Source organism: Olea europaea, chromosome 13 (assembly GCF_002742605.1).
Source record: "Olea europaea var. sylvestris chromosome 13, O_europaea_v1, whole genome shotgun sequence".
In the NCBI taxonomy this organism is placed as follows: domain Eukaryota; kingdom Viridiplantae; phylum Streptophyta; class Magnoliopsida; order Lamiales; family Oleaceae; genus Olea; species Olea europaea.
Window position 1 is genome coordinate 5,353,270 of NC_036249.1, and position 12,202 is coordinate 5,365,471.

A 12,202-nucleotide genomic window follows, 5' to 3' on the forward strand; every position below is an offset into this window, starting at 1 on the left:
TTTTCACAAAAGTTCCCATTTTTTGGGTGTTTGATTGACAATTTTTTTCATAAAAGATATATTTCAAAAATTGGTCACATGATCATATTTTTTTCCTCAAAAACAATAAAAACACATTCTTTAGGAAGGCCTAAATTTTTATTTTTCAGACAATTTTCTCTTTCTCATTTATTTCCTCTCTCTTATCTACCCACCAATAAAAAATGCATAATTATCTACCCATCAAATACATTTAACTAATAATTTTCATGTAAATAAATTTTAAACAATTCAATTACGGATAACTTATTTTCTTTTTATGTAAATTTCAAATTTACAATCCCACACATCATTAGTTGTAGTCATGAAAAGTGAAACACCAAATCATTAACTTGATTTCAAGGGACTAAGGGCATCTCCAATGGTTGCACCATGACACCATTTTTGGTGCAAAATGGTGCAAAGTGTAAAATATTTCTTTTGTCCTTATTTAACATTTCTCAAATAAATTTATAAGGGTATTTATGTCATTTGTGCTATATATTTTTTAATACAATAAATTATTATTATTATTTGTATTTAAAATAAATTTTAAATGTAAGAATAGTAATTAATAAATTAATTAAAAGACGAAAAAATTTAAAATATATCAAACACGATTATTTATTAACGTTAATACGAAATATATTAAATAGCGACATACATACGATAATATAATTTTATTTTTTAAAAAAGGATATATAAAAAAGTGCATAGTTCAATAATCTGGAAGATCACTTCCAGATCTCCAAAATTGCTAAAATAATTTTCAAACAAACAAAATGAACTTTCAGATCCTTTATCTTGTAGTTGAGATCTCTTATAGCAAATTCTTTCTTGTTCGTTTTGCAAGTACAAACGTACGTGTGGATCTGTTATTGAACTCAAATCTGTCCACAAAATTTTATTCTCCTCACGATATTCTGTCATTGCCAATTTTTTTTTTATTTCGTAATTTTATTGTCTTTCCTTACTACTTTGTTTCATAATTTCGAGAATTTGTCGGTTCTCTTCTTTAATGGATGTAAGTAATTTTATACATTCTTCTTCATTTTTCCTTTTTTCTTTGGCCTTTTTTACCCCTATAAGTCGTTGAATAGAAGTATCGTCAACATTGTTTTCGTTTATATTAAGAGAATATGAGGACGATCTAGGAGATGTTGAATGAGTTGACGCGTGGTCCTCCAATGACGAATCTAGTTGTAACGATGCAATGTTTACACGACCTTGCCTATGGTAGATTGTTTTGGCCGTGTTAACGTCATCTCCAAATTTTTTGGCATCTCCAAATCTCTTCAATGAGTACTTTGCTGAAAACCCATGTTTCAATGAACATATGTTCCGTCGACGATTTCGAATGTCTCGACGTTTATTTGGTCGAATACTAACGACGGTGGAAGGTCATGATAATTATTTTGTGCAAAAACGAGATGTGATAGGTAGACTCGGATTGTCTAGTAATCAAAAGGTAATGATAGTGTTTCGGATGTTGGCATACGGTGTGTTAGCATATTCTACTAATGAGTATATTAAAATAGGTGAATCTACCGTCATTGAAAGTTTGAATAGATTTTGTCATGCCGTTGTCGAAATATTTGCTGAGCAATATCTAAGATCACCTACTGCGAATGACATTGAGAGACTACCCCATGTTAATAAACAACGTGATTTCCTTGGAATATTGGGTAGTCTAGATTATATGCATTGGAAATGGAAAAATTGTCCAACCACATGGGCACGACAATATGCAGGTCGTAGTGGATCCCTAACTATTATCCTCGAAACTGTAGTTGATTATGATATTTGGATATGACTTGCATATTTTTGACTTTCTGGTTGGAGCAACGATATCAACGTTTTGGAGAGATCTCATCTTTTCGCAAACCTTGCTCAAGATATTGCTCCTCTAGCTCAATCCATCATTCAAGGAAGACAATATAATGTGGGTTATTATCTAGCTGATAGTATATATCCAAAATGGTCTACCATTGTGCAAATAATTCATGAGCTGCGTGATCCTAAAAAAAAGTTATTTGCTATGAAAACAAGAAGCGTGTAGAAAAGATGTTGAACGTGCATTTGATGTTCTACAAAAGGACCCACAAGGTTTTGGGAAAAACAAGTATTACATGATATCATGACTACATGCATAAAATGCATAACATGATTATCGAGGACGAATATAATGATGATGCACCGGTTCAAGAATGGACGAAAGCGTTAAGTCCAAAAGTTGAGTTGGTTGAAGATGAAAATCGATATTTTCAGAAATTCTTTGCCCGAAATACATCAAACACGATTATTTATTAAAATTAACACGAAATATATTAAATAGCGACATACATACGATAATCTAATTTTATTTTACATAAAAAATGCATTAATCAATCGTTTGTGAGATGAACATATGAATTCTGAGAATTAAATTGTAAAAATTTAGCGACTTCGTAATATCGTCTATCCAAATTTCAAATGCATTGTACTATTTTTTGATGGCATGATTTCATATTTTCATTGTTGTAGTATTTTTATTAATTGTTCTATGTTTTTTATATTTATTAATGAATTTAATCTTTTTCATAATTTAACGTAATTATTTATTTATGAAATAATTAAATAAATAAATTATAAAGAATAAAAAAGGAAAGAAAATTGTTAAACATTGTTCATTTGGTGTAATGATTGGAGATAGATTTTAATTTGGTGCAAAACTTGATATAAAATGGTACAGAGTTGGAGATGGACTAATGGTAAAATTCGGGAAAAGGAAAAATTCGAACAAGCAGCCGGTGCACGATAGCTTATTCCACGTGCTTCACTTTCAAACTACCGCCAAAAGCAAAAGCAAAACCTTCAGAAAAGTTCTAAATTCTAATTCAATCTTCGAACTAAAATCTACACCGTGGGATAACGAATCTAATGAACGGGTAATATACTCGATCCGCGCCGTTCTAATTAGACCAATAACGCTCCTTCTCAACCTCCTATAAAATTCTCCGCCTCTTCGTCCTCATCCAACAAACAAATCCCTCATCTATCTGTGTTCTGCACGCTCGTAATATTCCCCCAAATACTCATAAGCCTTTCCTATCTCACTAAAAATGGCACCAAAGGCAGAGAAGAAGCCAGCGGAGAAGAAACCCGCCGCTGAGAAAGCGCCGGCTGCCGAGAAGTCTCCGGCGGAGAAGAAGCCGAAGGCCGGGAAGAAGCTTCCCAAGGATGGCGCGGCTGCCGGAGACAAGAAGAAGAAGCGCTCGAAGAAGAGTGTAGAAACTTACAAGATCTACATCTTCAAGGTGCTGAAGCAGGTTCACCCTGACATAGGGATCTCGAGCAAGGCCATGGGAATCATGAACAGTTTCATCAATGATATCTTCGAGAAATTGGCTCAGGAGGCCTCCAGGCTTGCCAGGTACAACAAGAAGCCTACGATTACTTCTCGGGAGATCCAGACTGCTGTGAGATTGGTGCTGCCTGGTGAATTGGCTAAGCACGCTGTTTCTGAGGGTACCAAGGCTGTTACCAAGTTTACCAGCACTTGAAGAACTTCTCATTTTTAGGGCTTCTGATGTTAAGTTTTCAATTTTCTGTTTTTGATGATATGCGTAGTAGGGTTTTTATTTGGGTGTAGAATATTTTGTTAGGTTTTGTTGAATGGACGTAGTGTAACCGATGGTATATTGAATCATGAATGATATTTCGGTTCTTTCCTACATCTGATACTGTTTCTCTGTTGTTGTCTAGGTTTGCTCTTTTTAATGCCCCAATTTTATTGCTCAGTTGCTTAGCTGTATTGCTGACTATTTGTTGAGACAGTTGGTCTTAAGGATAACCTCGAGAAGTAAAATTTGAAATTCTTTTGCAGTTCCTTCTGCAAGTTTCTCCTCAGCCTCTTTGTCGGGTATCTATCCAGGAACTCCCAGTTGGTATCGTTTCCTATTTAAATACTGCAAATGATACAAGCAATGCCTGCTTACTCTTCAAAATTTTGTGATTCTCTTTATAGTACAATAAGTATGTGCTTATTCGGCATTTAGATTTACTTGTGTAGATGGAGTGTGAGTTAAATACCTTTGTTTACGAGGGAGGAGTAGATAAATTGTTGTTCACCTCATGGTATTGAGTTATATAAATGTGCCTTTTTGTACATAATCTGCAATTAACTTTGGATCAGTACAAACAATTTACCCAATGAACCAAAAGTTTACTGAATAATGTTTGTTCTGTGTTGTTTCAAGGTTTTTATTTTGGATGTTTTGTCAAGTGCTTGGATTTACTGTCTTTGGTCCTGGTCATTGATAGCGCAGCTAAGGAAAACGGGGAAAGCTGCCCATAGTGATTAGGATGGGTATCTCGTAATCGAAGACTAGTGGTTCACCTATTGTGAGACTTGAAAACACCTGATCCCATTGTGAAAAAGGGACACTCGAGAAACAGGGTTACATCGTTGGCATGCAAGTCAGTTTAGCTAGGCCTTTTATCCGTCAGTCAGTCGGATTGCAAACTCAACGATGGTGAAAATATTGACTTAACAATAGTAGGGGGTTTCACTTCGCAAACCAATATTTTTACAGCGCAAATATAAATATTGGTGCAATTTCCTATGGTCTCATTTGATTTTGAAGTACAGATTATAGCGTGAAGAAACAAGGGCAGGGTGATGAGTTTACATTTGCAGTCGCAAAGTGAGTACTGTGGTATGAGGTTTGTTTTTCTCTGTTTTCTTGATTCCTTCTTTGCATCTCCTTGAAGTTCATCAATTTATGATCTGCATCAAACTATATTTCCCCATTTATGTCACCTTTATGCGATATAGGTGCTTGTTGGCTATTATGATTTATCAATTCAATGATGGTAGATCATCGGCCGTCAACTTATGATGATTCAGCATGCAATATCCATTTGAAGGATGTGTTCCTTTGTTTCCTAATATCATTTCCTACAAATTTTTGTGCACGCCAAGTTGACTTGTCATACTTTTATTCCATTCCATTCCCTTTTAATATCTTAAAGAGTCTTGCTATAGCAACAGGGGCGGTCCGAACCCCGCAAATAGGTTGGGGTGGGGGGTTCCATTTTTTTGCGGGTCCCACCCCCATTTGCGGGGCTACTGTCAGGGAGGTCAGCCTCCCTGTTACAGGAGCAAAACTCATATTTTAAATCGTATTTTTCCCCTTATAACTGAGTCTAGAGTCACTATAAAAGCTATTCTTTGGCTTGTCTGTTAAACAAATTAATATTTAAGTGCATTGAGCATATTGCCACCAAGATTTGAAATACAAGTTCAAAGATATAAACTAATGGGAAGATGAATAGGACTATCAATTCTTGTCGTCTCTTTTAGGAAGCACTTCATGGTTAATCATATTTTCTGGTAAACAAGACTCTCTTCAAGTTTCCTGGAAATTGTGAGGTCTCCTAGGTGATCTTGAGGTTACCATTATGATGATCTTTGTTTAGTATTAAGCTATACGGTTGTAGATTTTGTAATATTGCGCTCATATCAATAATAAAGATGTATTTTGGCATGTGAGATTTGAGTTTTTAGCTGTCAAGCCAAAAAGATCTTGAGACGCAACGCCTTCTTCCTTTTGAACTTAACTGGTCACTGCATTTATCAGTATGTGGAGCCAAGGCTGAATCCTTTAGAGGTGGGGCTCATGAAGAATTTGGTTAATACGTGATACGCACAGTGGATTATATGTTAAAAACCCTGAGTAGTCCCCGAGCTATACACAATCCCGATTGAACCCTCATTTCAGGGGTCAGGTCGGGTGTGAAAAACGCTCACAAAATTCAATATTCACTTAATCTAAATCATGAACTCTGTTAGTCCAAAAATGTTGGAAAAATTACACATGAAATGAGAAATGCATAAATATGAATTTGATCAAGGTTGGAGTTCTACTCTTTTTCCTTAAGACAATATTGCCTTGTATGAGTGCTAATGGATTTTCAGCATTCGTTTTTCAAGATACAACGATCACGTCACACAATAGAAGCACTTTAAATTAAGTAGATTAACATACTTATGTTGTGAACCTTCTTTATATGAAACTCGACTCAAAATAAATACAGAGTTTTGAAGTGAATATGTATTAATGTGATAATGCAATCATGGAGTGAATGAATGAATAAAAACAAACACGAGTTATATATATAAATGTTGAAAATGTTCGTCTCAAAAGATACGACATATGGAAGAGAGACAACCATTAAAATTAGTATCTATATTTGAAAAGACACATCTATTGAAAAATAATAATACTAAGAATCACAATTTTTCATATAGCAAGTCTCATCTTTTCAGTCAAATAATTTTTAGAATATTTCGTAATATTCCACGAAATTTTTCAATAATTCACATATTTAAGTGACTTAAATTTGACTTAATTTTCCATTCATCAAATAATAATAAATTGGTCAAAACAATTTCATATACGAATTTCCAAAAACATGAATGCCTTATATAATTAGAAACAGACGTGCTATTTGGACAATAGATTGATGATTTGTGTTTTCCAATATAACATTACTTTTAACATCTAATTCTCAAACAAGTATAAAATCACATGAAATGCTGTCACGCTATAAGTGCAATAAAAGCGTATTTCCCATTAAAAATTGGTACAAATTATACTTGTTGGCATAGTAGGTATCAAATCGACGTCAAAAGGGATGTCAAATCATCAACTCATTGTCTAGGTAGTGTATGACGTCAGCTAGTAATTTTTGACATAATTCATTTTGAGGCTAACGGGGTACATGTCTTAAAGCGAAAGGATTATTGAAGTTCAATTTAAAGTTTGAACATATCGCGTAAATCATGGTCATTCAGGTTTTTTATCCGTGAAAACATTATTAAGTTGATTTAACAAGTCATATACCAATATTTTTCATAGCAGGGTGTAATGTGGTATGTGGAATTTATCATTCTTGGATGAATTTGAATGCTGTTCTTCTATGACACCTCTTATTATGAACATAGTTCGTGCTCAAAAAATCAATTTGAGGTGGGTTGGGGGAAATATTTTTGTCCACTAATATTGAGAATGGAGTTTTTATATGCCATCCTCGTGATCACTTGTGTCCTCAGTTTTGCTACTGTGATTGGGATTGCCTGCTGCCTTCGCGTTTGACGCCAGTTGAAGTACTTCATTATATTCCACTTGAAAATGATTACGAAAGAGATCTTTCCTTAAAATCAAGTGAGTTGGAAACTTGAGCAAATAACGTTGGCTCGTGATCCATGCAAATGATTGTTCAATGAAAGTTACACGATATGCATATGCGACTTGTCAAATTTGCACATGGCAGATTATTTATTCCATGACTTATTGTCTAGTTTTAGCCGTTGAAAGATTTTTATGAATATGATAAACAGTTGTGAATAAGATTTTTATTTCTTTCTTAATTAATATCTATACTTATCTGCCACAATTTGTTATTGTCCCACGTTTAAAGTTCAAATATTTGAACTCTTGTTGTTTGAAATGTCAAAGAGAAAACAGTGACCAATAACAAAATAGGGAGTTTTCCATTAAATTACGCAACCAAAATGTAAAATTCAACCTTATATCATGGACGTAACGAAGAACAATTGTTGATGATCAAGTCAGTCAAAAAATAAATAAATTTCTTCACCGTCTTTACCTCTTCCATCCTAATTTGACCCAAAAAGTACGTCTTTGATTCACTTTCTGTTTATATATATACACAAACGAATATATGGTGATCATCTCAAAGATTGGATATGGCAGAAATACCGTACTATTCGAATTTGGCTAATAATGGCCATGTAATCAGCCCCCGGTTCTGTGCTGCTCATCCAGTTGATCTTGTAATCGAGAAAAAGGTTTTTACCTTTAGAAATACCAGATATATAGTTACATCAAATGATGGCAATCTTGTCTNCATTTAGAAGTAAGATAATTTTTGGCCTTTTCTATCCATATGGTTGCACTTAGATGTAAATGTTCCAAATGAACAAGTCCAGCACTGAGATTTTGGAGATCTTAGACCAATTTCGTCAATTATGAACAGTCATATGATGAATTGAAGGTATTGTAAGGAAAATATTTGTTGCTAATTGAAGAGTAACAAGATCAAGACAATCTGAGATCATCTTCGAGGCAAATAAATAGCTCAACGACGGTGTAATGTCTTTAACTCTTCTAAGAGTCAAGAAGATGGATGTACATTAATTCTATTTAAAGATGTGACTTATATTTACCTCAAATATGGGGACTAGAATGATTGTGATGGAAATAGCGATCTATCGCTTGAATAAATTTGTTTATAAGTATTGGAAATATCATTTCTTTAAATTGAAAGAAAGAATTCACATTTAGAAGTAAGATAATTTTTGACCTTTTCTATCCATATGGTTGCACTTAGATGTAAATGTTCCAAATGAACAAGTCCAGCCCTGAGATTTTGGAGATCTTAGACCAATTTCGTCAATTATGAACAGTCATATGATGAATTGAAGGTATCGTAAGAAAAATATTTGTTGCTAATTGAAGAGTAACAAGATCAAGACAATCTGAGATCATCTTCGAGGCAAGTAAATAGCTCAACGACGGTGTAATATCTTTAACTCTTCTAAGAGTTAAGAAGATGGACGTACATTAATTCTATTTAAAGATGTGACTTATATTTACCTCAAATATGGGGACTAAAATGATTGTGATGGAAATAGCGATCTATCGCTTGAATAAATTTGTTTATAAGTATTGGAAATATCATTTCTTTAAATTGAAAGAAAGAATTCACATTTAGAAGTAAGATAATTTTTGACCTTTTCTATCCATATGGTTGCACTTAGATGTAAATGTTCCAACTGAACAAGTCCAGCCCTGAGATTTTGGAGATCTTAGACCAATTTCAAATATGGGATCATATACACACACACACATATATATATATACACAAACAAGTAGGGCCCTGAGTTTTGCTTGCCTGCATGCGTTCCCTTGCCATAATGCCTCTAACCTATGCCGTAGTATTCGTGTTTTCCCTACCTGCATCTCCTATCACATCAAGCCTTCAGATATTTCCATGCTGTCCTTGAAAGAAAGAATTCACATTTAGAAGTAAGATAATTTTTGACCTTTTCTATCCATATGGTTGCACTTAGATGTAAATGTTCCAACTAAACAAGTCCAGCCCTGAGATTTTGGAGATCTTAGACCAATTTCAAATATGGGATCACACACACACACACACACACACACACACACACACACACACACACACACACACACATATATATACACAAACAAGTAGGGCCCTGAGTTTTGCTTGCCTGCATGCGTTCCCTTGCCATAATGCCTCTAACCTATGCCGTAGTATTTGTGTTTTCCCTACCTGCATCTCCTATCACCAGTAGTTCTGTCCTACCGTAACGCATTGCCTGCGCTACCTAATTTTCCCAACTTGTGTCTCATACTGCAGGTAGTTACATTAGTCGTAGCATACTGCTTGAGCTACCCAACTTTCCCGGCCACAATGACGTATCGATCGTGACCATGGAGGATGTAAGTCACTCCCCCACCAAATTAAGAGATGTCCTCATCGTCCTATATCGTCAAAGTTTAGACCTAATTTGCCATAAGTTTATCTCATGTTCCCACTTTGTGCCATGACATTCTCGTGTCACATCAAGCCTCGAGTCATTTCCTTGCTGCCTGTGACATTTTTTCCTACTCAGTACACTAATGTTCTCATAGCATAACATATTCTTTGTATCCTCATGCAACTTAAGTTGTGCATTATCCTCCATGTTAATGGGCATGGAAATATTCCCTACTTACGACACCATCCCCTTGATCGATGGGCATCCATAGTACCCTGCACCTTTTCCCGTTGTAACCTCTTACATACCACCTTCAACACCAACCTTTACACTCTGCACATCTGCATTGGTTCCTCAAATGGACGACTCCTCTGATAGTAGCATCCCTAAGCATGTCGAAGCTTTGAACATCTATACACCCACTTTTTGATGTCCTTATTATTCTCAAGGACTTTGGCTAACTAGAAAGACCATACATGAAGATCCCTTATTGTCCTCGGAACAATATTTGCCTCCAATGCATTGAACAACTGGAATGAACCAATCTGACTCGTAACTTTCAAAGCCTTCATGTTGTGTTCCCAAGATGGATGCCAATGATCCGAACTTAGGACAATCCCGTGTGAGATGCGCACCTTTACAAACGAAGCATCCACTAGGTGTAAAGTTACCTCTTTTCTTGTCTTCGTACTCCTTTTTCCAAAAAGTTTTTTTTGTTGTCGTTGGATCTATAATTAAATTTCAGATAATCTTCGGGGCACTAATAGTAGCACCTCCGCTAGTATCAATACTGGAATGTTTGCATTGCTTGAGCTCCTTGCTCATTTTCTCCAACGTCATGGTTAACTAGTTCACTTGCCCCTTTTATCGAAATAACGACATCAATGACTTTGGCCTAAAGATGGGCAAATTTTTTATCCAAGGCAACCTGTTGGTCTCCCACAGCCTGGACACTCAACGATGCCTAATCGTCCATCACCTCTTGGAAGTTAATTTGGAAAGTCTCTAACTTTCCAACAACATGGCCCTCCAATGTCTCAAAAAGTGCTCCGGAGATTCAACTTTGTCACCCATATTGGTGATGATTGGGTCAAGTTTTCCTTCTATCAACGAAGCTTCCCGTGCTTTACTCTTATCGTGGAACCTCATTCCTTCTACCAAGAAATCACCATGTCTCTCTCATCTACCTCAATTACAATGTTATCTTGAGATTTCGTCATTTAAGCATCACACCCTAATCTAGATCCAATAACCTCCCACAAGCCCAACTACTACAATCGAACTTGGTTGACACGGCCAAACTTTCACTTCGATACCATCTCTGCAGTTCACAACCATTTGAACCTTACACGGATGACACTTTACCTCTATGATGAAAATTGGTTCAACCACTATGAACCTTGCTCTAACACCAATTGTGACAAGCCTAGTTTACTCATTCCCGAGCGAAGCTAGCACTGTGCGGCTTTAACTCTCTACAACTCCCATCCCCACAAATTAGCATTAAGTCAACTTTAAACCTCACGATAATTTAACCTATGAGATGAAATTATATGTCTTCGAGTAGAAAAGGTAGATAAGAAATTATATAGAAAAAACACCCACATATATTTGGAAAACCTCTTTGTATAAATTTAAGAGAAAACTATGCCCTTGTTTTAGCCTTATTCTTGTCAAAAAATACATTTTAAATAGTGTATTAATGGAAAATGTGTGGTTAAAAAATAAAGAAAAGTTTTAGATTTACGTGTAATATTATCATATTGAATAATGTGTGGTCAAGTCACTGTTGAAAAATGTATTTTGATAAAAAAAAAAAAAAGGGGGACTCAAACAAGGGCTATATATCTTTCAAGTATTTTCTCTCTATAAGATATCGCTCTATCTCACTTTATTCCCATTTCATCCGTGGAAATTCTCTCAACTCTCTATCACTCCCTCCATGAATTCATTCATGAGATTTTACAAATGACCCAATACATCTATTTATAGGCAAACTGTTACTAGGCAAGTTGACATCAATGCCTAGGGTTTACTTGATTCAAGGGGTCTTCATTGGTTGTAAGTTGTCATCCATCTCCTCAGACCACAAGGCAGCCAAATTGGAAATTGTTGTCTTGCAAGTTGCAATTCTTTACGCTCTTCATGCAAGTTATCATTCCTCCACATCATGTCCCTTCCAAACTCTATGCAAGTTGCATGCCACTTTCCAACCATAAGCTAGTTGCCATGTCCTTTTCAATGCAAGTGGGTTATTTCTACAACTCATATTCAAGTGGTCAAGCTGGACCTTGCTTTTTGCATCAAGTTTGTAGTAATCAACTTGGACTTTGCTTTCTCAAGCAAGTTGTACTTGTCAAATTGGATTTGGCTTCTTTATGCAGGTTCACAACTTGGCACCTACTTGCATCCCCCAAAATATCAATTTTTTACCTTAGAAAAACCTGACTTCCGTCCCTACATTTCCAGCCTATGTCTTGCATGCACTGTCTGATTGCAGTTGCTACCTTTGTTCTTCTGCATAGTCTACATGAGTTACTGCTTGCATCTCCCGTCGCAGTGCCTACACAGTCTACCTGAGTTTTGCCAGTCTACGCCCCTACTGCA

The 12,202-nt window shown here is 35.6% G+C and overlaps 1 protein-coding gene across 1 annotated transcript; it reads left to right on the plus strand.

The window, feature by feature from the left end:
- Positions 1-3,031: 3,031 nt before the first annotated feature.
- LOC111407384 (histone H2B.3-like) lies at positions 3,032-3,733 on the plus strand. Its single transcript, XM_023036810.1, has one exon. The coding sequence runs from the start codon at positions 3,120-3,122 to the stop codon at positions 3,558-3,560; it is 441 nt and encodes a 146-aa protein (XP_022892578.1). The 5' UTR covers positions 3,032-3,119; the 3' UTR covers positions 3,561-3,733.
- Positions 3,734-12,202: the final 8,469 nt, after the last annotated feature.